Source organism: Staurois parvus, unplaced genomic scaffold (assembly GCF_062004578.1).
Source record: "Staurois parvus isolate SC_StPar_1 unplaced genomic scaffold, SC_StPar_1.0 ptg000142l, whole genome shotgun sequence".
Classification (NCBI taxonomy): Eukaryota; Metazoa; Chordata; class Amphibia; order Anura; family Ranidae; genus Staurois; species Staurois parvus.
The window spans coordinates 3,402,776-3,429,686 of NW_028317938.1; the positions used below are offsets into that span (position 1 = coordinate 3,402,776).

Genomic DNA, 26,911 nt, shown 5'->3' on the forward strand with positions numbered 1-26,911 from the left:
TGTGTGTCAAGCTCTAACTCACTTGTCTCTTCTTAAAAGTCCCTCTCAAAGGGGGGGCTCTGACTACACGTTTTGGGAGTGGTCAGTGGGAAACTCTGAATTAACTACAGCTTCATAATCCATGACATGAAACATACAGTTGACCTGAGGAATGTGCAATTACTCTGGTCAGTTTGATAATGTGTGGGCTTACATAGTTTTGGGTGACAAAAGTTACACTTCAGCAGACAGCCTGGCTCCAATCTCATGTCTTAACCTGGTTGTCCCACACCATCTGTCAGGAGATAACGTTTGCCTCTCAGGACTGGAAAGGGGGGATGTGAGGAATGATTCGAGGAATACCTCACATAACAGAAAGGAAAAGAAGAACTCCGCTTCCAGCTCTGATGAGCTAGTTTGTTACAAACCCCACATAGCAAGAGACAGCCCAGTCCAGCAAAGACACATCCCCATATAGCAAAAAGACAGCCCAATCCAGTGAAGAGACATCCCAATCCAGCAAAGAGACAGCCCAGTCCAGCAAACAGACATCCCAATCCAGCAAAGAGACAGCCCAGTCCAGCAAAGAGACTGTCCAATCCAACAAAGAGACAGCCCAGTCCAGAAAAGACACATCCCCATATATTAAAGAGACATTCCAATTCAGCAAAGAGACATCCTATTCCAGCAAAGAGACATCCCCAACCAGCAAAGAGACAGCCCTTTCCAGTAAAGAGACAGCCCCATCCAGCAAAGAGATATCCCAATCCAGCAAAGAGACAGTCCAGTCCAGAAAAGAGACAGTCCAGCCCAGCAAAGAGACCCTATCCAGCAAAGAGACAGCCCAGTCAAGCAAAGACACAGTCCAGTCCAGCAAAGAGACATTCCAACCCAGAAAAGAGACATCCCAATCCAGCAAAGAGACAGCTCAGTCCAGCAGAGACAGCCCAATCCAGCAAACAGACAACCCAGTCCAGAAAAGACACATCCCCATCCAGAAAAGAGACATCCCCATATATTAAAGAGACAGCCCAATCCAGCAAAGAGACATTCCCATATAACAAAGAGACAGCCAAATCCAGCAAAGAGGCATCCCAATTCAGCAAAGAAACATCCCCATCCAGCAAAGAGACATTCCAATCCAGCAAAGAGACAACCCTATGTAGCAAAGAGACAGCCCAGTCCATAAAAGAGACAGTCCAGTCCAGCAAAGAGACAGCCCAATCCAGCAAAGAGACATCTCCATCCAGAAAAAAAGACATCACCATCCAGCAAAGAGACAGCCCAGTCCAGAAAAGACACATCCCCATCCAGCAAAGAGACATACCCATATATTAAAGAGACAGCCCAATCCAGCAAAGATACATCCCCATATAACAAAGAGACAGCCCAATCCAGCAGAGACATCCCCATTCAGCAAAAAGACATCCTATTCCAGCAAAGAGACATCCCAATCCAGAAAAGAGACAGCCAACTCCAGTAAAGAGAGATCCCTATCCAGCAAAGAGACAGCCCAGTCAAGCAAAGCAACAATCCAGTCCAGCAAAAAGACAGTCCAATCCAGCAAAGAAATATCCCAGTCCAGCAAAGAAACATCCCAATCCAGCAAATAGACATCCCAATCCAGCAAAAGACATCCCAATCCAGCAAACTGACAGCCCAATCCAGCAAAGAGACAGCCCAGTCTAACAAACTGACATTCCAATCCAGCAAAGAGACAACATAATCCAGGAAACAGACAGCCCAGTCCAGCAAAGAGACATCCATATCCAGCAAAGAGACAGCCCAGTCCAGCAAAGAGAGGGCCCAATCCAGCAAAAAAGAGAGTCCAGTCCAGCAAACAGACATCCCCATTCAGCAAAGAGACATTCTAATTCAACAAAGAGACATCCCTATACAGCAAAGAGACAGCCCAGTCAAGCAAAGAGACATCCCTATCCAGCAAAGAGACAGCCCAGTCCAGAAAAGAGGCAGTCCTGTCCAGCAAATAGACAGCCCAATCCAGCAAAGAGACATCTCAATCCTGCAAAGAGACATTCCAATCCAGCAAAGAGACATCCCAATCCAGCAAAGAGATAGCCCAGTCCAGCAAATAGACATCCCTATCCAGCAAAGAGACAGCCCAATCCAGCAAAGAGAGAGTTCAATCCAGCAAAGAGACATCCCCATCCTGAAAAAGACAACATCATCCAGAAAAAGACAACACCATCCAGCAAAGAAACATCCATATCCAGTAAAGAGACAGCCCAGTCAAGCAAAGAGACAGTCCAGTCCAGCAAAAAGACAGCCCAATCCAGCAAAGAGAGAGTTCAATCCAGCAAACAGATATCCCAGTCCAGCAAAGAAACATCCCAATCCAGCAAAGAGACATCCCCATCCAGCAAAGAGACATCCCAATCCAGCAAAGAGACAACCCAGTCCAGCAAGGAGACAGCCCAATCCAGCAAAGGGACATCCCAGTCCAGCAAACTGAAATTCCAATCCAGCAAAGAGACATCCCAATCCAGCAAACAGACAGCCCAGTTCAGCAAAGAGACAACCCTATCCAGCAAACAGACAGCCCATTCCAGCAAAGAGAGAGCCCAGTCCAGCTAAGAGACATCCCAGTGCAGCAAACAGACATCCCCATCCAGCAAAGAGCCAGTCCAGTTCAGCACAGAGACATTCCAATCCAGCAAAGAGACATCCCTATCTAGCAAAGAGACATTCCAATCCAGCAAAGAGAGAGTTCAATCCAGCAAAGTGACATCCCAGTCCAGCAAACAGAGATCCCCATCCAGCAAAGAGACAGTCCAGTCCAGCAAAAAGACATTCTAATCCAGCAAAGAGACATCCCTATACAGCAAAGAGACAGCCCAGTCAAGCAAAGAGACAGTCCAGTCCAGCAAAGGGACATTCCAATCCAGCTAAGAGACAGCCCAGTCCAGCGAAGAGATATCTCCATCCAGCAAAGAGACAGCCCAGTCCAGCAAAGAGACAGCCCAATCCAGCAAAGAGACAGACCAGTCCAGCAAAGAGACAGCCCTATCTTCCACCCTCTACAGAGCGGGACTGTTTACCTCTAACACTGGAACAGTGTTAGGTTCAGTGCGCTCAGATTTCTCCCAGCGTGTGACAGCGCTCTTGACCCCTGTCCAGCTGTCACGGTGTGCCGGCCAGTGAAGGAAAGAGGCTGCTGTTGTCCCTTCAGTGCAGTGTATATACAGCGGCATGCACAGGAGGCGCTTCCTGCTTGTCACTGGAGCCCTCTCTCTCACACCTTCTGCCAATCCTGCTGTAGGCATGGCCTCATATCTGGAGGGGAGCTGCGGCAGTGGTCTGTGTTAGCATTGCCTGGACCGCGGTTGCCGCTTACCTCCCGCTGTGCAGCCTGGTCATCTTAGGACATGTGGCCCCAGCCCACCGGGTAAATGCCTGGTGTGCCCTGTGGCCAGTCTGGGCATGCCTCTGTTCCTCATTTGTCCCTCATTTTGGTCTGATCTATATAGTTGTATATACAATGCATGATTTATCTTTCAAAAGTGTTTCACAGTGCTAAACCTTTCATCCAGGTTCTACATTTCTGCATTGATAAATTGCAAAAGCCATTATAAAGGAAAAGTAGTGGTAAAAAAAAGGACTTGTAGGTTTAAATAATCATTTTAGAACTCTCCTTTAAGGGGGCGTGACAAGGGGTGTGTCCTATGCCTACATACTTTTGTTAATCTCCTGGATTGTAAACTCCAAGGAGCAGGGCCCTCCAATCCCTCTTGTATTGGACTGTATTGTTGCTGTATTGTCTCCCTTTATATTGTAAAGTGCTGAGCAAACTGTTGGCGCTATATAAATCCTGTATAATAATAATAATAGGCGTCCCTCGCTTCTATCTCCAAAAAGTTGGGTGGTATGTTTAATTACCCCTAGATGTTAACCCCTTCACAGCCAGTGTCATTAGTAGAGTGACAGCGTACAGTATTAGTGTCACTATTGATGTCAGTGTCCGTTAGTTAATTAGAGTACCTCCCAGCCAGCATCAGCTAGCACCAGATTGCCCACCACACTATCAGAGTCCCACTATAAGTTGCTGAATACCACCAAATAACTGCGTAATTCCAGTATATATACCACAGTATGGAGACACTATAATTTTTATGCAAACCAATTAATATACATTTATCAGGATTTTTTTTTGCCATACTAAATTTAGGAAGAAATTTGATTTTATTGGATATGTTTTAAAACAGCAAACAGAAAATACTGTTTTTTTTCTCATAATTTGCCGTCTTTTTCGTTTATATAACACAAAAAACCCAGAGGTAATCAAAAACCACCAAAAGAAAGCTCTATTTGTGTGAAAAAAATGATAAAAATTTCATTTTCGTACAATGTTGCATGACTGCGTATTTAAAATGGAGTTCCAGCCGTGTTTGTGTTCATTAAAAGTCAGCAGTTACAAAAACTGTAGCTGCTGACTTTTAATAAACACACATTCGCTTGTTCCGGAGTCCAGCGATGTTCTGACCTGCGTGGTCCCTTCTCCCCTCCATGGCACCGGCATCTCTACTGTGGGCACCAGGCTGTGACAGCTTGCGGCTTCACAGCCTAGTGCCCACTGCGCATGCACGAGTCGCACTGCGCCTCCTGATTGGTCCAGCAGTCTCCTGGGACCTGTGAAAGGTCCCAGGAGACTGTGGGAAGGAGCCGAACTTCCGGCTCACTTCGTCGTCGCGAACTGGGTGCAGGTACCTGTCAAAAACAGGTATCTGCTCCCCCCCAAAAGGTGTCAAATATGGCAGTGGAGGGGGGGGGGAGGAGGCAAATAAGTGGAGCTTTCACTTTTGAGTGGAACTCTGCTTTAACCACTTCCCTTCCGGCCCATGTAGATAAATGGCTGGACTGGAGCCGAAGCAGGTGGACATTTCTAAACGTTCCGCCTCCTTAGCCTTTGTGCTCTCCCTTGGAGCGTGCGGCACCACGATTGGTGCCTGCTGTGGACACAGATCGCTGTACGGGACCTCTGTGTGAGGTCTCAATCATGTGATCACTGATTGGCCAATCAGTGATCACATGAATAGTAGTAAACAAGATGTCACTTCCTGACATCATTGCCTTACTAAGTGTGAAACCTGTGAATGATCACAGAGGTCACATGGTACAAGGCTATTCACAACAGCCTTGTAACATGTGACCAGCTGTGACCAATCACAGCTCACACAGAGAGAAGGCGAAATGATTGATTTTACAGCCTTTAGGAGTGTAAAAGCAATCAGTGTAAAAAAAAGAAAAGAAAATCTTCATCACCCCCCACAAGTAGTGACAGACTAGGGTGACAGTATGCTAAAAAAAAAAAAACAAAAACCCATAAATATTAATATAAAAAAAAATTAAAATGTAAAAACAAATTTTGAAAAATTATAATATTTGGTTATAAACTAATTTGGGTTTTTTTTTTTACTAAAAAGATAGCTCTATACATGTTGGCCAAGATTTATGAAGACAGATTATTTATTTGCAAACTTTTATAAGAAAAACACTTTTCTTTTCAAAATTTTTGACTTTTTCATTTATATAGCAAAAAAAAAAAAAAAAATCCCAGTGGTGAATAAATACCACCAAAATAAAGTTTTACCTGTCTCACAAAAATGCAAAAACATTTGTATGGGTACAGTGCTGCATGACCGTGCAACTGTCATTCAAAGTGTGATAGCACTGAAAGCTGAATTGGCCTGGACAGGAAGGGGGTGAAAGTGTCCGGACTTGAGGTGGTTAAAGTAGGGAAGTGCTGAATAGCAAAAAATTGCCCTGGTCATGAGAGGCTAATGCAGGCCATAGATGGGGAGAAAAACGGCCGATTTTTCGTCCGAAAATAAAACCGGCCGATTATCTTATCGTTAGTGGATGATTTTGTCGGCCGTTTTTCGTGTATTTTGGACTTTCAGATTATCGGTGATGTTGGAAAATTTTCGAAAAACGCCCGACTTTATCCTCATTGATGGTCAAAAACGAACGATCGTTTTCCAAAAAAGGATCACAAAGGTCACAAAATGACATCATTTCCCGTTATAGGTTACTCATTAATCGGCCGATTTTCGTAATAATTGGTGGTCAGGTAAGTTTTTTAGACCGACCGATAGTTCGTTAATCGGCCGAAAATCTGCCGTTTTTCTCCCCATCTATGGCCTGCATAAAAGTGGATAAGAATGTGATTTTAAATGATTATAGACGGGGGAGGGCTTGTGAACAGGGGACTAGGACAATAGACTTCTTCCAAACACAGCACTGCTTATAGGGAGTTCTTGGTTCCAAATGACAGGGACAGGTTTCCTATTACAGTGTATTATAGTCAGACTGGTGCACAGAAAACACGTGTATGGCCATATCGCACCACTCTTCTAGGACGCAGCACAGGAATATTCATCAGTGCTCAGCGAACACCGGAAGTTGAGGTCGTTCTACTGGCGGAAGTAGGCTGTGCCCCTGTATTTACAGCACGGAAAGATGGCAATGAGACCGGGAGCCGGGGGTGCCGGCAGCGGCAGGTGTGTAGACACTTCATACACGGTGGGGTGTGGGTACACCTGTCATGGTTGGGGGGTGTCAGCGTCCAGCGGGGTGGAGCAGTCCTCTGAGTGGAGATGGTGACACAGGACAATACGTAGTGTGTTGGGGGAGCAGTCATGCTCTTCTCATAGATTGTCATTGACTGAGAGACTCCCTGTGCAGCACACGTCCCTCAGTAAAGTTCCATTGGGAAATACATTCTTTTGTTTCAGTTAGAAGTATAGGTGACTGTTCATAGTCATAACAGCTGACAGTGGGGCTCATTCTAGGAGGGTGCAGGATTATGAAGTCATATTCATGACAGCCAATCAGATTCCACATTTGACATTTCCTGTTTATTGCTAAGTAGGATGTATGTAGTGCAGCTTTATACATGTCACACTCACCCCTGATTGTATGCTATTGCTTTTCCTTTTCACTCTTTTGTTTCCAAGCCCCCCCCCCCCCCCTTCCCCAGGATCCCTGTGTTTTACTGTAATCTCATTATACTGTTGTAGAATTTACAGCTCTCTTAGGTCTCATTCACACCATCTGTGTAGATCAACACTAGGGCACATAGAAAACCGTCTGTTCACACTGCATCATTGAGGTGACCTGCAACTTTGTGACCCTTCAATAAGGTTAAAAAATGTAAACAATGTAATGTAATAATGTGTCCCACTGTCCCTACATGATGAACATCAACTGTCTTCTGCATTTACAGCTGATTCACACATGTGCGGTGCGGATTGAAGCTCAGGTTTCACAGCTAATTGATACAGTAGTTGTTCTCAGGTTTACATCAGGTTCAGGTCCGGATTAGCTCAGGCTCTTATTCTGTTCACACATATGCGGTTTAGAAACAGTTCCCATAGAAGTCAATAGCCTGTAATCCGCACTTGATCTGGACTACACTGCTCAGAAATCAGACCTGACTCCTTTTTTTGTTTTTTTAATACTGCACTGAATGCCATCCAGCAGTGAACAGGTGCCATAGGAAGCAATGTTTTTTCACGTCATGTTGATTGGATGCGGTTCAAACCACAACCAATCCACATATTTGTGAACGTGCACTAATTAATACAGTAGTTGTTTACAGGCTCTCGTCAGGTTTACATGTGCGGATTGAAGCTCCGGTTTCACAGCCAATTGATACAGTACTTGTTCACGTCAGGTTCAGGACAGGATTATCTTAGGATCTTCTCCTGTTCTCACACACACACACACGGTTTAGAAACTGTTCCCATAGAAGTCAATAGCCTGTAATCCGCACTTGATCTAGACTGCACTGCTCCGAAATCAGACATGACTCTTTTTTTAATACTGCACTGAATCCGCACTGCCAGTGAACAGGCACCACAGGAAGCAATGTTTTTTCATATGTCGTGGATTGGATGCAGTTCAAACCAAAACCAATCCGCATATATGTGAATGGGTGCTAATTGATACAGTAGTTGTTTACAGGTTCTCATCAGGTTTACATAGGTTCAGGACAGGATTATCTCAGGATCTTATCCTGTTCACACACATGTGGTTTAGAAACGGTTCCCATAGAAGTCAATAGCCTGTAATCTACACTTGATCTGGACCACACTGCTCAGAAATCGGATATGACTCTTTTTAATACCGCACTGAATCTGCACCACCGGTGAACAGGCACTATGGGAAGCAATGTTTTTTCACATGTCATGTGGATTGGGTGTGGTTCAAACAGCATCCAAACCCCATAAATGTGAATGGGCACTAATTGATACAGTAGTTGTTTGCAGGTTCTCATCAGGTTTACATCATGTTCAGGACAGGATTATCTCAGGATCTTATCCTGCTCACACATATGCGGTTTAGAAACGTTTCCCATAGAAGTCAATAGCCTGTAATCTGAACCTGAAGCCACTGCTCGGAAATCGGATATGACACGTTTTAAAACCGCACTGAATCTGCACCGGCCATACGTGAACAGGCACCCTAGGAAGCAATGCGGTTCAAACCATATCCAATTCGCATATATGTGAACGGTAGGGTTGCCACCAGCACTTTAAAACCAAACACATATTATTTAAAAAGGTTCTGAGGCAAATTTTTTTGCATTTAAGACACTAAGTGAGTTTAATTACCACCGTAATCAGCCACAGAACCTGGATTATTATAGTATACCTGTGTTCAGTTTTAAAGGGATGAGGTGGCAACCCTAGTCACCTGGCACTTGGACAAGCATCTAGTGCCCATTCACATATATGCGGATTTGATGCAGTTTGAACCGCATTGCTTCCTATGGTGCCTGTTCACGTATGTCCAGTGCACTGGCAGTGTGGATTTGGTGCGGTTTAAAAAGAGTCATGTACGGATTACAGGTTATTGACTTCTATGGGAACCATTTTTAAACCTCATATATGTGAACAAGATAAGATCCTGAGCTAATCCTGTCCTGAACCTGAAATGAACGTGTGAACAAGTATTGTATCAATTAGCTGTGAAACCTGGGCTTCGATCCGCACTGGACATGTGTGAATCAGCTTGTAGTGCCCGTTCACATATATGCGGTTTGAACCGGTTCAGGACAGGATTAGCTCAGGATTTAAAGAGTCATGTCTGATTTGTGAGAAGTGCGGTCCACTTCAGGTGTGCATTACAGGCTATTAACTTCTATGGGAACAGTTTCTAACCGCATTTGTGTGAACAAGATAAAATCCTGAACTTAACGTGAACCTGTGAACAACTACTGTATCAATTAACTGTAAAACCTGAGCTTCAATCCGCACCGCACATGTGTGAATCGACTCTTAACCTTCTGCTGCTCTGAAAAGCGATTTGAATTTGAGTCACATTTCAGAGGAAATTGACCGGGGGTGAGGAGGCAATTTGATGCCTCCTCACCATCTGTTTTAAAGGATAAGTTCAGCTTTTAACAAAAAAATAATGCACCCTTTTTTTTTTTTTTTTTCAGGTAAAAAAAAATGTGCATTTATTATTTTGTTTCTGGAGCCTCTAAAGCATTGCACCTGTATTTAGCAGATCACTGGTGTCATGCAGGTCTCCTGCAGACCTGTCAGTGTACCTGTGCCTGTACATCCCGTATGGGCAAGCAGATACTGACTGACCGGAAGATTCAATGAACTACCACAGCACCATGGTAGTTTGGTGAGAACTACAAGCCGACAACCCCTAAGGCTGACCGAACTTGTAGTGTTCTCATTCACAGAATACTATGAATAAGTGATGCGGCCGGCAGGTGGAGCCCCACACAGCCGCCTTTTTTTTAAAAACTGTGGCCACTAGCAGGGAGAAGAAAATCCCCTGCTAGCAGTCACAACAAGGATCCCGGGACTGTCCATTTGTAACATGTTACACTCTGAATATCGGTGTAACATGTTACAGAAAGTGAACTTCTCCTTTTAACCCCAATTTTGGCAAAAGCAGTCGCTGGGTGTTTTGTGCCGTTCTCCATTTGCAACAAGTTGGTTAGTTTTCGCCACAGGTATGAAGCAACATGATCGCGCTGTGTAAACACCCCATCCGTTGCCATTGCAGCTTGGGAGGGGGGGGGAGGGTTGGATGGTAAATATAAATGCTGCTGAACCTTATGTCTAAACTTAGCCTAAGTGCTGGTTCACACTGGTGCGATTTCTGATGCACCCTCAGATGTACAGAGTCGCATGACAAGGAAATCACATTTTTTTTTTTTTTTTCATGGTACCTGTTCATGTCAGTGTGACTCTGTACAGTGCGATTTTGGAAAAGGTTCCTGTACTACTTTGGTGCGATTTCAGTACAATTTGGCTCCAATGAATATGCTAACCACATCCAAAGTTGCATCGCGTAATCAAATTGAAAATTGCATTGAAACTGCAATGCAGTAGTGTGAACTAAGCCTTAATGTGAAAATTATGGATGAGCTCAGGTGTGTACAAATCCTAGTCCATAACTACGTAAACAAATGCTCCAGGAACCATTTGCTATACTAGGCCAATTATAGGCAGCCCACCCAGCAGCTGCTTTGTATACATGCCCATTATATACTTATGTGGCCAGGACATTCCCTGCCCTGCAGCCAGATGATTGGCAAAGTACTGGTTACAGCTTCTTGGTGGCCTAGCACACTTGGGTTTGCATCCTACTCTGATCATGCCCAAGCTCATCGCTAGTGGAAGATAAGGAGTGGAAAGTCACCCTTACATATTACAGTCTAAGGTTATGTTTAGAGGTGCGTGATCTGTGTTTGGATCACTTTTCAGAGATGTTCACCTGGTGGTAAGAGCAGATGCACAGGAGTGATGTCATCACGGCCCTGGCCATTCATGTGGCTGGGGCCTGTGAACCCAGAAAGCAGATGAAGATGGCAGCGCCAGGGAGCCATGACAGTGCTGCCCTGGAGGGCTCCGTGTACAGGTAAGCCTGTCATAAGGCGCTAGTGTGCGGTAGATTATGACCTAAACCTACAGGGGGGACCCCCATTGTTTTGTTTCTGGAGGACTACTACTGCTTTAAGATGGTTCCTGCCAGAAATGCTAGGGAGGTGTCTTTCAAAGCGATTTCTCAACAAAATAAAGGAGACATGGATGGATGGGTGAGTTTACTTTTGAATATTAAAAATGAATAAAATGGCGGTTTTTAATTTGTGGTGCTCAGATACAGTGTAGTTCCACTTTAAGGAGGAAGCTAATGTCTAAACAAGTCCTTATTGTATAATCTTTAGAGCTCATTCACACATTTTATCCATGCAGGATGCAACAGTTTCTGTTTCTCCTGTACACCGCAACATAGTTGAGGGGTGTGATGAGCTTCAAGGGCAACTATGTAGCGTTTTACCTCAGCACAATGGAAGGCACTGCTTGGTACCACAGTACAACGTGCTGCTCTGTAGAGAAGTTACTGAAGGTGTTGCCTTTGTGATACTTCATATGAAGTTAAAAAAAAGTGTGGTAAACCATTCTAATTGCTGAAATGTGCATGACATTGCCCCCTCACTGTAGTGCACTACAAGTAAAAACTGACCGCTAGCTGCACACTAAAACTAAGCATTTAGCAGTGTGAATGAGCCCTTAATATTTACCACCCACTATCTATACTTTATTTTATTTTCTTAATTAAAAACCTACCTTGTTACAGGGTGCATAAAAGAGAAATTCTGGGGTGCAATCCAGTCCGGTTTTCATTTTTAAACAGGAACCTAACTCCCATTTTTAACTTTAAAGGATAGGTTCATCTTTGGAACATGTTACATGTTCTACCCGTATTTAGGATGGAACATGTAATATGTTTCAGCTTCTGCTGCCTCTTCCTCTGATCCCCCTTCCCTGTGACAGCAGGCTATGGATCTTCTCACCACTCACCTGCTGTCACAATTTAAAAACAGCACAGCCATGTAGGGCTCCGCCCAATCATCTTGTCATTTATTCAGTTTCCTGTGAATGAATTGACTACAAGTGCCATCAGGCATTACAGCTAACGACCTGCAGTTCTCAATAAACTTTGAGGGTGCTGGTGAGCTCTTATAGCACATTGATCTTGCTGCAATTCAGTAACTGCCTGCCTGTATCGGAGGTACGGGCAGTGCAATGCCTTACAGGCTGCAAAGTAAAGAAAAAAAATAAAATCACTTATATTTTTTTTTTTTTTTTTTTTAAATCAAGGTGAACTTGGTCTTGACTGAATATTAGCACCCCTTTAGAAAATCTCAATTTGTATTTTGTTTTACTTTATTATTTATTTCAGGTACTGATATAGCGCTGTCAATTTACGCAGCGCTTTACATACATATATTGTACATTCACATCAGTCCCTAACCCTCAAGGGGTGTACAATCTAAGGTCCCTAACTTACATTCATACATACACATACTAGGCGCGGGGGTGGCTAACCTGTGGCTCTCCAGCTGTTGTGGAACTACATTTCCCATGAGGCATTGCAAAGATGGGAAGTTACTGACTTGCAGAGGCATGATGGAACTTGTAGTCCTGCAGCAGCTGGAGAGCCGCAGGTTGGCCACCCCTGTACTAGGGCCAATTTAGACAGGAGCCAATTAACCTACCAGCATGTCTTTTAGTTATAATACTTTTTTTTTTTTTTTCTTTTGGGGGGGGGGGGGGCGTAGCCTTCCTTGCCTAGGTGGGAATGACATGTCTGCCCAGACCTTGTGCGATACCCACATTGCACTTCCCAGGAGGCTTCAGGGCTTTGTACTGCATTACTCATTGGTTCAATGAATCAATCGTTGCTCTCGTGCTGGCAACCTATCTTCTGTCTCGTTTTCTTTCAGCAAGGGAGAGGTGTTTTGCTTATCTGGCCGTGTAGTGATACACATAAGGGTCTATTTATAAGGCTATGTTCACATGGGCATATGTCTGTGCAAGGGCAATGTTATCCTGCTTGGGGCTGCACAGGGGCTCCTTGTATCTCCATGCAGGCAGTCCTATTAATGTCAGTTGGGATGCAGCAGCTGCACAGAAACAGCCGTTGCTTCCAGTTTGACAGCTATGCAGGTGCATGGCCCCAAATGCACACTCTATCCATCCCCATGCAGGTAAATATGACCCTGACACTAACACAAATGTTTTAGCACAACTTTAACTTCAACATATACCTGTTTTGCTAACTGAATTCAATTGGGAAAATGTGTGACTCCTGGATGAAAGTTGTGTGAAAAAAATGTATGCATAAACCCCATGGAGGCAGGTGAATTCTGTGTAATTTTAGTGTTCCTGTTGCTGGTGAGTCGTTGCCAGAACAGGATTACATGTGTGACATCAGTTTAATTCTCAGGGGTTGTGGAGAAGAGATTTCAATTTCACCCACTTTGACTGTAGCATACTGTTTATGGCTTGGTTTTTGCATAGAGCTGAGCATAATGTGTCATGACCCGGCAGTGTGGTGATCTCCAGGTGAAGCCAATAGCAATATGCTGGTTTTGGGTGAGTGTAGTTGAATCAATAACAGTTGGGTGATTCTTCCTAAACCCAGGACCCTGCGTTCACTATATCTGGTCCCTTACAGTACACACAACATGAAAATGCAATTATTGTAGTAAATATAAACTAATACCTTTTTTCATAAGTGGTATATAGTAGTCTTGGGGCTTCTATCAGTGTCCAGCTGAGCACTCATTATAGCTTGTAGGAGCAGTTTATATTCTGCTCTGACTGTCCTATGAGGCTGCATAACCCCTGACACTCTGTCTGGATAGTGCTGATTGGCCCTTTGCTGATCACATGCACCATCCCAAAGAAAATTAAAAAAAAAAAACTCTCTAGCGATACAAAGGCTAATCATTTTGTAGTCTAACATAAGAAGTAGGATGACTATTTAAGAAAACACGGAAAGTGTGGAGAGCTCTGAATTTCTCAAATTACCAACAGATGTGTTTTTTTTTTTTCTTTACACATCAAATATACCACAGCATTTTGAATGGTTATTAGATATGAGAAGCTCATTGTTAGGATTTATATACTGTTCAGATGTCATTGTACAATCTAATTTAAAGTGGAAGTAGTTGTTCATACATGTTACTTTCATGACCTTGCTGAGCTGATGAAGAATGTAAGACTTTTTTTTTTCTCTGGGATAATCTAAAGCTAGGTATACATGGACAGTGGAACAAAAAAAACCTGACAGATTCCCGCATTCACACAATCCCTTTCGCTGCTCCTATTGTATCCCCTCCCCCCACCATAATACACTGATCAGCACTGCAGCCCATTAGCTGCATGCGCTGATCAAATGCTGCTTTTTCAGCAGGATTTCCGACGCACTGAACTGGATACATTTTGATTTATGTATACGTGCTTAAGAGTAAAATGTATCTTACTCCACAGTCCCACTCCAGACCTTTTCTCATCCACCCTGGAGAAGGGGTCAGGAGTGTATCCACTGCAAGGCAAACAAGGTGTTTGCCTTGGGCTCAATTTTCAGGGGGGCGGCGTTACCCCCTGGCAGAAGGGACACTATGAGCCCTGGGATAGCTTCAGTGGTCGCAATGGCATTACTGACCATGCTCCAGGGGGCCCGTCTTTCAGATAGTTGTCCTGCGGTGACCACATTGTGTCCCAATATCACAGGATGTACCTAAACTAGCTGGGGGACTCTACTGTCAGTGTTGTTGTTCACTCCGCTCTCTGGGTGTCCGCCCGCCACTTTTTTTAAATCATGCGTCAGGCGGCTGCAGCCATTACTCCTCTCCCACTGAGCCTGGACTTTATGGCAGCAGCTGCGTCATTTAGCTCCACCCCACCAGGAAGCAACAGAGGAAGTAGCATGTAGGCGGGTGGAAGAGGCATCACAGGTAGTGGAACTGGTGTGTGTTCTTGAGTGCTGGAACAGCTGTTTAGGAGTGGGTTCAGTGGTGGAATAGGAGGAGTGCAGAGCTGGAACAGGTGATCAGCAGGCTGTGCAGTGGTGGACCAGGTGCTCAGGAGGGGGTATTGAGGTGGACCAGGTGCTCAGGAGGGGGTGCAGAGGTGGAATGGGAGGGGGGTACTGTGGTGGAAAAGGAAAGGATGTAGTAATGGAACAGCTGCTTATGAGGGGGTGCAGTGGTGGGACAGATGCTCAGGAGTGGGTGGAACACGAGGGGGGTGCAGAGTTGAAAAGGGGAGCCCTTAGTAAATAAAACAAAAAAATTATTTTTTTTTTGTCTCCCTCTCCCACAGTCTCCTGAGTCTCCTGTGTCCCGTCCCCCCATATCACACACGCACAGCACTTCCTACCTGTCAGCGTGTGTAGAGCAGAGCGGAGATCAAAAAATAACACCGTGCTGCCAGCCTAGGACAGCCTAGCAATCAATCACTGAGCAGCTCCCGCCCTCTATCCAGCATTATGCTGCCTTCTCTCCGCTCTGCCTGTAACATGAGGTTGGGGGAGGTAGAACCACGGTCACGATCGACTGTCAGCTCCCTGCGGTTGACTGGTCGATTGCAACTGATGGTTGCCAACCCTCGCTCTAAAGCATTGCACTAGCGATCAGCAGATATTCTGCAGACTGTCAATGTATCTGCTCGTACATCCGTAGCAAGCTGATACTTCTGGATGAATCCATGTGAGCGCTGTGGTTGTTCATTGAGGAATACAAGCCTATAAACCACTAAGGTTGTCAGGACCTGTAGTCCACTCATTCATAGAGGACTGTGAAAGAATGATGTGGGTGGAGCCCCGTACAGGCACGCTGTTTTTTGAAAAGTGACAGCTAGTAACTTCTCCCCATACTTCTGTCATAGGGTGAGGGGGAAGCGAGTGACGTCTGCAGAATCAGGAACATGTTAAATGTTCCACCCTAAAAACAGGTGGAACATGTTTCCAAAGGTGAACTTGTTCTTTAATGCTGGATGTGGGTTTACAATGTTTGTAATTTAAAGTGGTTGTATGTGGTTCTGTGCATGAAATTAAAAAAAGCTTTTGTGCAGCAGCCCCACCTAATACTTACCATAGCCACGTCGTGATCCAGCAATGTACACTAGAGCCTCAGCTCTCCCAGGTCTCTCTCTCTCTCCTCATTGGCTGAGACATTGAGCCATTGGCTTTCGCTGCTATCAATCAAGCCAGTGAGCCAATGAGGAGAGAGGGGGAGGAGCACTGTGTGTGCTGCTCCATGCCGTGGCTCTGTGTGTGAATGGACAGGCAGAGCAGTGGCTCAGGAAAACTCATAGCAAGCTGCTTGCTCAGGGGGCACTTGGCAGGAGGGAATGGGTAGGAGCGCCAAACGTGGACCTGAAAGGAGCAGATCAGGGCTGCTCTGTGCAAAATCACTGCACAGAGCAAGTAAGTAGAACGTTTATTTTTTTAATGCCTTTAATAGCACTTCAACAACGTCCCAGAGTTGGGCTTTAAAATCAACCAGCAACTATAGAGTGTAAAGGCCTACCTTGGTGGATATGCATTGAATTAATAGTTTAGGCAGATCTAAACAACATATGAATGATATTCAGTTTGCTAAAGCACTGTGTATCATAGACAGTTGCTTTGTTTATTCTTCCATAAAATACTGTTTCCTCATTTTTCTTTTTTTTTTTTTTTACATTGCTTATCTCTGCTCGCCTCTTTCAGCCACTTTGATTTTTACTTGCATATCAGCTGATATTGACAACAGTGCATGATGCCTGTGCTGTGTGTGTCTGCATTGTTGCCTGTAGTCCCAGCTTTGGTTGTGAGTGACAGGTTGATGTTTCAGGAACATAATTGTCAGTCTGTTGTTGCCCCATAACAGACAGTGCATGAACAGGTCTTGCATGACAGGATCACTAAGTATTATTTTTAAGAAACCTGTAGTTTTAAAAAAATATTGAAACCTTTTTCTTATATTCTTTGAAAGCAGTCACAGTCTGAGTATAAAAAGCCTGTACCCTACCAGCATGCTACAGAGTGGGACCTGTGCTCTCTCTGCAGTGGTCCGACATGTCTTCTGCCAAGTTAAACCTACAGTGGATATAAAAAGTCTACACATCCGTTTAAAATGTCAGGTTTCTGTGATGGAAAAAAATGAGACAAAGATAAATCATTTCAGAACTTTTCCCACCTTTTTAATGTAACCTATAAACTGTACAGCTCAGTTGAACAACAAACTGAAATCTTTTAGGAGGAGGTAAGTAAATATAAAAAACTAAAATAATATGGTTGCATAAGTGTGCACACCCTTAAAGAATACTTTGTCGAATCCCCTTTTGATTTTATTACAGCACTCAGTCTTTTTGGGTCTGAGTCTATCAGCATGCCGCATCTTGACTTGGCAATATTTGCCCACTCTTCCTTGCAATAACACTCCAAATCTGTTCGATTGTGAGGGCATCTCTTGTGCACTGCCCTCTTCAGATCACCTCACAGATTTTCAATTGGATTCAGGTCTGGGCTCTGGCTGGGCCATTCCAAAACTTCTTCTCTTTCTGGTGAAGGCATTCCTTTGTTGATTTAAATGTATGCTTTGAGTCATTGTCAACTTTCTTGCAGAAGCCTGAAGGTTTTATGCCAGTATTGACTGGAATTTGGAACTGTTCATAATTCCCTCTACCTTGATTAAGGCCCCAGTTCCAACTGAAGAAAAACCACCCCAAAGCATGATGCTGCCACCACCATGCTTCACTGTCGGTATGTTTTTTTTGGTGATGTGCAGTGTTGTTTTTGCACCAAACATTTCTTTTGGAATTTTGACTAAAAAAGTTCAATCTTGGTTTCATCAGACCATAACACATTTTCCCACATGCTTTTGGGAGACTTCAGATGTGTTTTTGCACAATTTAGTCGGGCTTGGATGTTTTTCTTCATAAGAAAATTCTTCCATCTTGCCACTTTACCCCATAGCCCAGACATATGAAGAATACGGGAGATTGTTGTCACATGTACCACACAGCCAGTACTTGCCAGATATTCCTGCAGCTCCTTTAATGTTGCTGTAGGCCTCTTGGCAGCCTCCCTGACCAGTTTTCTTCTAGTTTTTTCATTAATTTTGGAGGGATGTCCAGTTCTTGGTAATGTCACTGTTGCGCCATATTTTCTTCACTTGATGATGACTGTCTTCACTGTGTTCCATGGTATATTTTTGTACCTTTCTCCTGACTGATACCTTCTTAACAGTGAGATTCCTCTGATGCTTTGGATGCTCTCAGCGGACCATAGTTTTTGCTGTAAGATGCGACTAAGAAAATGTCAGAGAAGACCTACCGGAACAGCTGAACTTTATTTGGGGTTAATCAAAGGCACTTTAAATGATGCCATATGTGTACTGACTCCTATTTAACATGGTTTTCAATGTGATTGCTTAATTCTGAACACATCTACATCCCTAGTTATAAGAGGGTGTGCACACTTATGCAACCACATTATTTTAGTTTTTTATGTTTACCCCCCCCCCCAAAAGATTTCAGTTTGTTTTTCAATTGAGCTGTACAGTTTATAGGTCACATTTAAAGGTGAAAAAAGTTTTGAAATGACTTATCTTTGTCTCATATTTTTTTAAATTTTTTTTTTTGTTTTTGTTTTTTACATCACAGTAACCTGACATTTTAACAGGGGGGTGTAGACTTTTTATATCCACTGTATACCTCTACAATCAACAAAGCTCATACTTCCTGTTGTTTGGGGAGCTCTAGCTCTGACTCCACATGAAGCTTAATAAACCTTTGTGCAGACCACTGTTGGTTCCACACAAATATCAAGGTGCCTTCCCTGCAACATGCTGGCAGGGGACATGCTTTTCTGCCTGGGCTGTGGCTACTTTATAAAGAGAACAAGTTTCCCCATCAACACACTGTGTCTTATAGACACACAGTGAGGCCCATGAGTGAGCATGCATGAGTGCCCCCAGAGCAAGTAGCTTGCTTTGGGGGGGGGGGGAGGTGAGGAGCACCAGCAGGGGACCTGAGAAGAGCAGGATTGAGGCTGCTATGTGGAACACCATTGCATAGAGCAGATAAGCATGACCTATAAAAAAAAAAAAAAAAAAAAAAACTGAGACTTTAGTGTTACTTGACAGCTAACAATGATGACGTTACAAACGGGCAGGATTTTTGCAGAAGAGATATGCAGTGTTTCCTCTGCAATAAAATACACTTACCTGTCTGTCCACAATCCCCTGTAGAATGTATACTGTGCTGCACATGTGCATGCCTGTCGTCCCAGACAATCAAAATAGCTGAAGACTGACACTTTGAAGAACCTGGGTAAAAGCTGCCAGCGAGGGACCTCACTGTCTTTGTATCGTTGCAGCTAGAATTAAATCGCACATTTCTGTAATACTAAACTACATTTTATTTGCTCATTAAAAGGAAAGAGTTGTGTTTCTAAAAATCTTTGAATGTTTTAGTACAATATGTTGTCAGCTATTTGTTTACTGCTGCTTGTGGAAATGTGGTTGTCTGGGCTGCCCACAACAAAGCCTTCCACCGATTGATCTGTGATAGTGTGTAAAGTGTAAAACCTTTTTGTGTGAATCTCTGTGCAAGCTTTGCTGTGAAAACATAGCAAGCCCACTACCCACCTGAAACACTGAGCCACCTATGTGAGATGGAGTTCGGACGCCTCCTGTCAGCTACTCTTCCATAGGAGTAAATATAGGCGGCATCTAGATAATCCAGGATAAAATACAACATGGTATCCTCCACACTCACGTCTCTGCCCTATGCGGGACTTAATTGTAGCACTGGGTCATAGTAAGATCCAATTTAAAGACTCTCACCAATCCATGACTGTTTTACATGCTCTGCTACTCTACAAAGCTGCCTTGTCTTTATATATAACCATATCATTTGTCAGGGGAAAAGGCTGTCGTACAAATGTCCAAACAAATCTGAATGTCTGAAACCAGTTTTGCTACTTCAGCATGTTGGTAAAACTGTACATATCTTTGCAACTATTTAGTGTATCCAGATAATTTTATACCTTGTTTTTCTCAGTGCAAATGGGACCTATGTGGCAATAAATGATATTCATGGCTCCTGATATTATTTGTTTTTTTTAAAGCTAAAAAAAATGCTGGGAAAATCACTGGATGTTAGTTGCCGATAATAGCAATTTTTAGTAGTGTTTAAAAGCGTTATTTATTTATTTTTCTCTACGTGTATTGTAAAAACACTAAGTTAGAAACAAGCTGTTAGGAGCATTTTAGCAGCATTTCGTTTTTTTTTTCCCTGCTGGAAAAAACGTTCCACAAAATGCTACAAAAACGTTTGTGTTTTTTTTTTTTTTTTTTTTTCTGCTTCTAGACGCTGAAGCTCAAAAAATGCTAATAGCCTTAAGTATTGTGCATGGACTCATACCTGACTTTATTTTTACATTCTCTTCTTGCACGGAGAAAAAGATACATTGTATATCTTTCTTCTTTCAAGAGAAGGATTTGCTGTACAGTTACTGACCACTATGATAGCCAATCACAAGCTCTCATAGTGATGACATAATTGAGAGCCTGAGCTGGTGTGGTGACAGTTTGGTACTATGCAGAGTACTCTCACCAGAAACAGAGGTAAGCACATATTCAGCCCCACAGAGGAAGATTCACTTCAGTGAGGCCATAAATGTGTGTATTGCTTGTTGGCAATGGATTACCGTAATACTTCAAGAATTCTGTCAATTGTAACCCTTTCAGTAGTTCTAAACAATCTTCTCATAACTGTGTACTGTATATAAACGTGTTGATATACTAGCATTGTGAACGCACAAGTCCTTAAACACTTCTATTTTGCCCAAAAGACCAGTTCCTTTATTTGCATTACGTTGCATTTTTCAAATTGAAGTAGTGTCCATTTCCAAGTTCTTCATACTTGTCGTAGTATCATTTACAATTCATTGTTTAGAAAAGTAATGACAGAAAAAGACAGAGTGGTCCATTGAGTCTGCCTAGTTCCCCCCCCCCCCCCCCCCAAGGATAGATCCATGCTTGGATTGTGACACAGAGATATATATTTTTTAAAGCGGTTATTTTCACATTCACTGAAGAGGAATCTTCCTGGTTCTTGGATTTTATCCGCCCCCCCACCCGCCATATAGTAAAATGACGTAGGCAAGGTGGTTCTCTCGTTCTGGGAGGACATCATATGACGTCCTCCCATTCTAACCGCGCATGCGCAGATACGGGAGCGCGCAGCGCGGCGATCGGAGATAGCCGAAGATGACAGTTCGGACATGTGATCAGCTGTGTCCAATCACAGCTGATCGCATGTAAATAGGGACAGCTTGAGAGGAGAGCCAGTAATCAGCCTCCCTCAGAGGGGACATGTACACTAATCATCAGGACACTGATGATCAGTGTGCCTTAATGATCTGTGTAGCCCCAGCAGTGCCACCTGTCAGTGTCCATCAGTGCCAGCTGTCAGTGCTCATCCATGCCACCTGCCAGTGCCACATTTCAGTGCCTGCCAGTGCTCATCAATGCCACATATCAGTGTCCATCTGAGCTGCCTTTTAGTGTCACCCATCAGTGCCAGTCAGTGCCGCCTATCAGTGTGCATCAGTGCTAGTCAGTGCCATATGAGTGCTGCCTTTCAGTGCCCATCAGTGATGCCTGTCAATGCCCATCAGTGCCACCTATCAGTGTCCATCAGTGCAGCCTCATTAGCGCACATCAGTGAAAGAGAAAAATCACTTATTTACAAAATTTAATAACAAAAACTAAGAACTTTTTTTTTTTTTTTTTTTTTTTTAATTTTCAGTGGTGTTTGTTTTAAGAAAAAAACCCAGAGGTGATTAATTCCCACCAAAATAAAGCTCTATCTGTCACAAAAAAATGATAAACACATTTTAAAATGTGTTTTTTAAATTTTATTTATTTTTTTTAAACCAGATTTCTGTGTGTAGTTTCTAATTTTAGTTGTACACGAGGCAGCCATATTTGTTTAGTACATATGCAGACTGGCTTTCCTATTGCAAACATTAGTATAGCATATGGGCATTTGCAGATATTAAAAGCATTTAAAGGGTTTCTTGGGTAGAAAAAGATACCGCATGTACTTTCCACAGGCTCAGTTGCTTGTGTGCAGGATGCCCTACTGTGCTGCATGGTGGTAGTACTTGACATCTTCTCACAATGCCATTCTCTGTGTCGGCTGACTACATTTTTAAATGTTTTACATTTTAGCCAGTTCCTGCTGTATCAGCTGAAATTGTGAGCTGTGGGGAGCTCTGTTTGCACCAGCTCACTTGACAAAACTAAAATTCGGAGCCAAGTGAAAAAAGTGTCAACCGAACAACGACTGCATCCAGTCAGATCCAGTCCTTGTTTTGGTATTCAGACAGCCGCAGGTACTGCAGATCTTTAAATACAATAGTTGCAAGGAAATGTCCTCCTGCTGTTTAGTGTGGTTGTGAAAAGTTCATGTGTGTATGGTTAGCTTACTGAAAACCATGCTATCCCTATATATTAGTAATAATATGCAAGTGCAACTGTGTAAATACTTTCCCTTTATAGAAAATCTCTTCTGAAGGAACATGTAGGCTGCCATTGTGGATTTCTTCTAATTGGTGGTTGGCATCTATGATGATCTAATGGCTTTTATACTTTTTGGGTCACTGGCCAGAAACAAGTGTGCAAATCGGGGGTTCTGGCTTTACCTGCTCCATGCATGTTACTCCGAGCCAGGTAGATAGTAATTAATGGCAGCCTACAGGTTTACTTTATATGGGATAACAACTAAGATGTCCTGCTCTTGAAGCTGCCATTTTAGTCTTTGAGTTCTAGATTTAGTATAAACACACCTTTTTATATGCAGGCAGGGAATAGCGACTGTGGCTAGGTTTTCTGGGTTCTTTATTGTCCTATTTTAAACGGGCACTGTGTATAATTGATGATGTACTTGTGTTGGTCTTACGGCATCAATTTCCTTCCTGCTATCAAATTGCACTAGCTGCTGCAGCATACTAATTAGAGACCTTGGCTCCTTGGTTTTTACATGATAAAGCTTTTGTGCATTTATTTTTAAAAAGGAACCCATGCAAGACAGACAAATGTCATTCTCATGGAAAAGGGATAGTAATATATCTTTATTTTTAAAACCAAACTGTTTTACATCACATGTGTAATAGTGAGAATCTGTTAGATTGTGTTGCTGTCTGGGTCCCTGTTAGGGGAATTATTAGTATACAGGAATTATATAGTGCTTTACAGTATAAAGGGAGACAACAATACAGTTCAATACAAGAGGGTTAGGAGGGCCTGAATTTTCTCCCTTCCTTTCCTGTTCTGTCTGACATCCACCATTTAAACTGGAAGCAAAGGGAAATCTCTCCAACCAGGACTCAAACAGCAATAAAAACATATTTGCCCCCTTTTGGGGGAGCGGGTACCTGGTTTTGACAGGTACCCGCTCCAACTACCGGCTCAGTTCACCGTGGCGAAATGAGCCAGATGTTCAGCCCCCTCCTTCCTCCTGTAGTCTCCTGGGAACTTTTCACAGGTCCCAGAAGACTGCTGGACCAATCAGGAGGCGCAGCACGACTCGTACATGCGCAGTGGGCACCAGGCTGTGAAGCCACAAGCTGTCACAGCCTGGTGCCCACAGTTGAGATGCCGGTGCTGTGGCGGAGAGAAGGGCCAGTACGGGTGAGTACATCGCTGGACTCCGGGACAGGTAAATGGGTGTTTATTTAACGTAAGCAGCTACAAAAACTGTAGCTGCTGACTTTTAATAAACACAAAAATGGCTGGAACTCCTCTTTAAGTATTCCTTATTCCTAATGTAAAATATTTTTAATTCTATCTTGGGCAAGGGGAAACCTCCCTAACAATCTAATACACAAGAAATTATGGAAATCTTCCCAGTGCGTACATGACAACAGATTCTTGCAGTTACCCACTTCATCCAAAACAATGAAGTTGGCATTTATAATGCACCTGCCAGGAGAAAAATATGTAGACTGCCATTGCTGTGTTTCTTCTAAACATGTTAGTCGCCTGGCCTTTTCTAACTTTGGAACTTCTAAGCCACACCAGACAAACATGGAGCAAATTAAAGGCTGAGAAGAGTCTGCATTTTTGTCAGTTCAGTACTTTCAGGATGAATTACTCATCAGTGTCTGCAGCTGGAGAGGTCAATGAAGGCTTTTGGTAGCTGAACTAAACACTCTCAACATTTAAAAGCCAAGTTCAGCTTTAAAAAAAAAAAAAAAAAAAAAAAAATTATAAATGCACATTTTTTGCAGGTTTAATTTTTGCATGTGCATTTATTTATTTTTTAAACGGGTCTGCAAAGTTTTGCACCCATGATCAGCAGATCGCAATTTCAGTCTTCTGCACACACTCTCTTCAGATTTCAGCCCATGCCTCTGTACAGGCTTTCAGCTTGTAACCTGGAGTGAGTGAGTGAAGTGTGCTAACTGGGTTTGTGGCCCACTCAAACTACAAGTCCATCTATCACTGTGGTAGTTTTCTTGTTCACAGATTCTTGTGAATGAACGATTTGTCTGTGTTTTCAAAATATGACGGGGTGTGAGGAGTCTTCATGAGCATTTTTTTTTTTTTTTCCATCTGGAGGAGGCACTTTCTCAGCTAAGCACGCCCTCCTGCCTTCTTGTCTTAGCTAAGGGCAGGTGATTCCAGCAAGTAAATACTAAATCATCTGCTCTGACTCAAGATGGCTGCAGCTAGAATTGCCAAGCTGTTGTTTTTCAAAGTGATTTCTCAACAAATCAAACCATGGAGACATGGATGGGGGAGTTCACTTTTTGAATATTAAAAATGAATAAATAGTGTTTTCAGTTTGTGGTGCTCAGATACAGCTTACCGTATATACTCGAGTATAAGCCGACCCGAATATAAGCCGAGGTACCTAATTTTACCACAAAAAACTGGGAACTATTGACTCGAGTATAAGCCGAGGGTGGGAACACCAGTGGGAAGAATCGTGCCTCATCATTGGTGTCAGTGGGAGGAATAGTGCCCCATCATTGGTGTCAGTGGGAGGAATAGTGCCCCATCATTGGTGTCAGTGGGAGGAATAGTGCCCCATCATTGGTGTCAGTGGGAGGAATAGTGCCCCATCATTGGTGTCAGTGGGAGGAATAGTGCCCCATCATTGGTATCAGTGGGAAGAATAGTGCCCCATCATTGGTATCAGTGGGAGGAATAGTGCCCCATCATTGGTATCAGTGGGAGGAATAGTGCCCCATCATTGGTATCAGTGGGAGGAATAGTGCCCCATCATTGGTGTCAGTGGGAGGAATCGTGCCCCATCATTGGTGTCAGTGGGAGGAATAGTGCCCCATCATTGGTATCAGTGGGAGGAATAGTGCCCCATCATTGGTATCAGTGGGAGGAATAGTGCCCCATCATTGGTATCAGTGGGAGGAATAGTGCCCCATCATTGGTGTCAGTGGGAGGAATAGTGCCCCATCATTGGTATCAGTGGCAGGAATAGTGCCCCATTATTAGTATCAGTGGGGGGAATAGCACCCCATTATTGGTGTCAGTGGGAGGAATAGTGTCCCATCATTGGTGTCAGTGGGGGGGGTGGAGGAGTAGTGCCCCATCGTTGGTGTCAGTGGGGGGGAGGAATAGTATCCCATGATTGGTGTCAGTGGGGGGGAGGAATAGTATCCCATGATTGGTGTCAGTGGGGGGGAGGAATAGTGCCCAATCGTTGGTATCAGTGGGGGGTGGAATAGTGCCCCATCATTGGTGTCAGTGGGGGGGGGGGGGAGGAATAGTGCCCAATCGTTGGTATCAGTGGGGGGGAGGAAAAGTGCCCCATCGTTGGTGTCAGTGGGAGGAATAATGCCCCATCATTGGTATCAGTGACACCAATGATGGGGCACTATTCCTCCCACTGACACTTGCTGACCCCTGTTCCAGTATGGTGCTGCTGCAGCCAGCATATGTGGTTGCAGCAGCACCTAAGCACGGCACACTTACCTGCATCTCCTTCACTCGATTTTTGCGGGGCCGCTCAGCTCCGCCTCCTCGCCGGTGATTGGCCGCCTGTGTGCCTTTCCTGAGCTACAGTTCTGGCGGCCAATCACCGGTGAGAAGGCGGAGCCGAGCAGCCGCGCGAACATCCAGTGGACGAACCGAATGAAGGAGCAGCCGCGCTTCCTGGACCGGATCGTCGTGGGACTGGAGCCAGGTAAGAGACAGCAGCCCTCTGCAGACGTTGACTCGCGTATAAGCCGAGGGGGCCGTTTTACAGCACAAAAAATGTGCTGAAAAACTCGGCTTATACTCGAGTATATACGGTAGTTCCAATCTAAGAATGTATATGACTGGTTGCATGTTCCCTTTCCATAAAGAGCAACCCTAGCAAAGTAATTTCTTTATCATGTGGTTGGTTCACCATTTTCTTAGCTGGTATTTTTAATTATTACAAAATTGGAACTAGACCTGCAATTATGGCAGGAAGAGATTCCATCTTGTCACCCAGGAAGCAGGAAGTGATTGCAATGTAAATTTGTGTTCCACCAGAACAGCAATAGGTAAGTAGCAATAACCTTTACTAAAATGCTTTGCTTTGTATATTTATTTGTAGACAATTTTTATTTCTCTCAACAAGGTGAAGTTACCCATGCATATATATAGTTGATAATATTACGAATTAATGCCTTTCAACCTTTAGCTGTAACTTGTGTATTTTTTTTTTTTTTTCTTTTTTTACAGTTTTGTATTTCCTTTAGGGACCAGCATTGGATCATCTCAAGGTATGTATGCAATGTGTTTGTCGGGAAAGTTTTTTTTTTTTATTTTTTCTTCTGCTTGAGAAAGACGAAAAGCCTCATGGGAGGACATACTTGGGGACACACATCACAGATCAGGGTACAGGGCCGCTGTGATTGGTCACAGCAGTCACATTCAGCAGTAGTAAACAATGCTGTAATTCTAGACTACATTATTTACTACTGTATGATCTCTGTGATTGGTGACAGCGGCCACATGGTACAGGGCCAATCATAGAGGCCTTGTACCTTGTGGATGGATTATTATTATTCAGGATGTATATAGCGCCAACAGTTTGCGCAG

The 26,911-nt window shown here is 43.6% G+C and overlaps 1 protein-coding gene across 1 annotated transcript in view; it reads left to right on the forward strand.

The window, feature by feature from the left end:
- The first annotated feature begins 6,416 nt into the window (after positions 1-6,416).
- SYNRG (synergin gamma) overlaps positions 6,417-26,911 on the forward strand; it is a 124,146-nt gene continuing 103,651 nt past the window's right edge. Inside the window, exons 1-2 of the mRNA XM_089673598.1 lie at positions 6,417-6,497; positions 26,552-26,592. Coding sequence (XP_089529724.1) covers positions 6,457-6,497; positions 26,552-26,592 — 82 coding nt within the window. The 5' untranslated portion in view covers positions 6,417-6,456. The remainder of the gene's footprint in view (positions 6,498-26,551; positions 26,593-26,911) is intronic.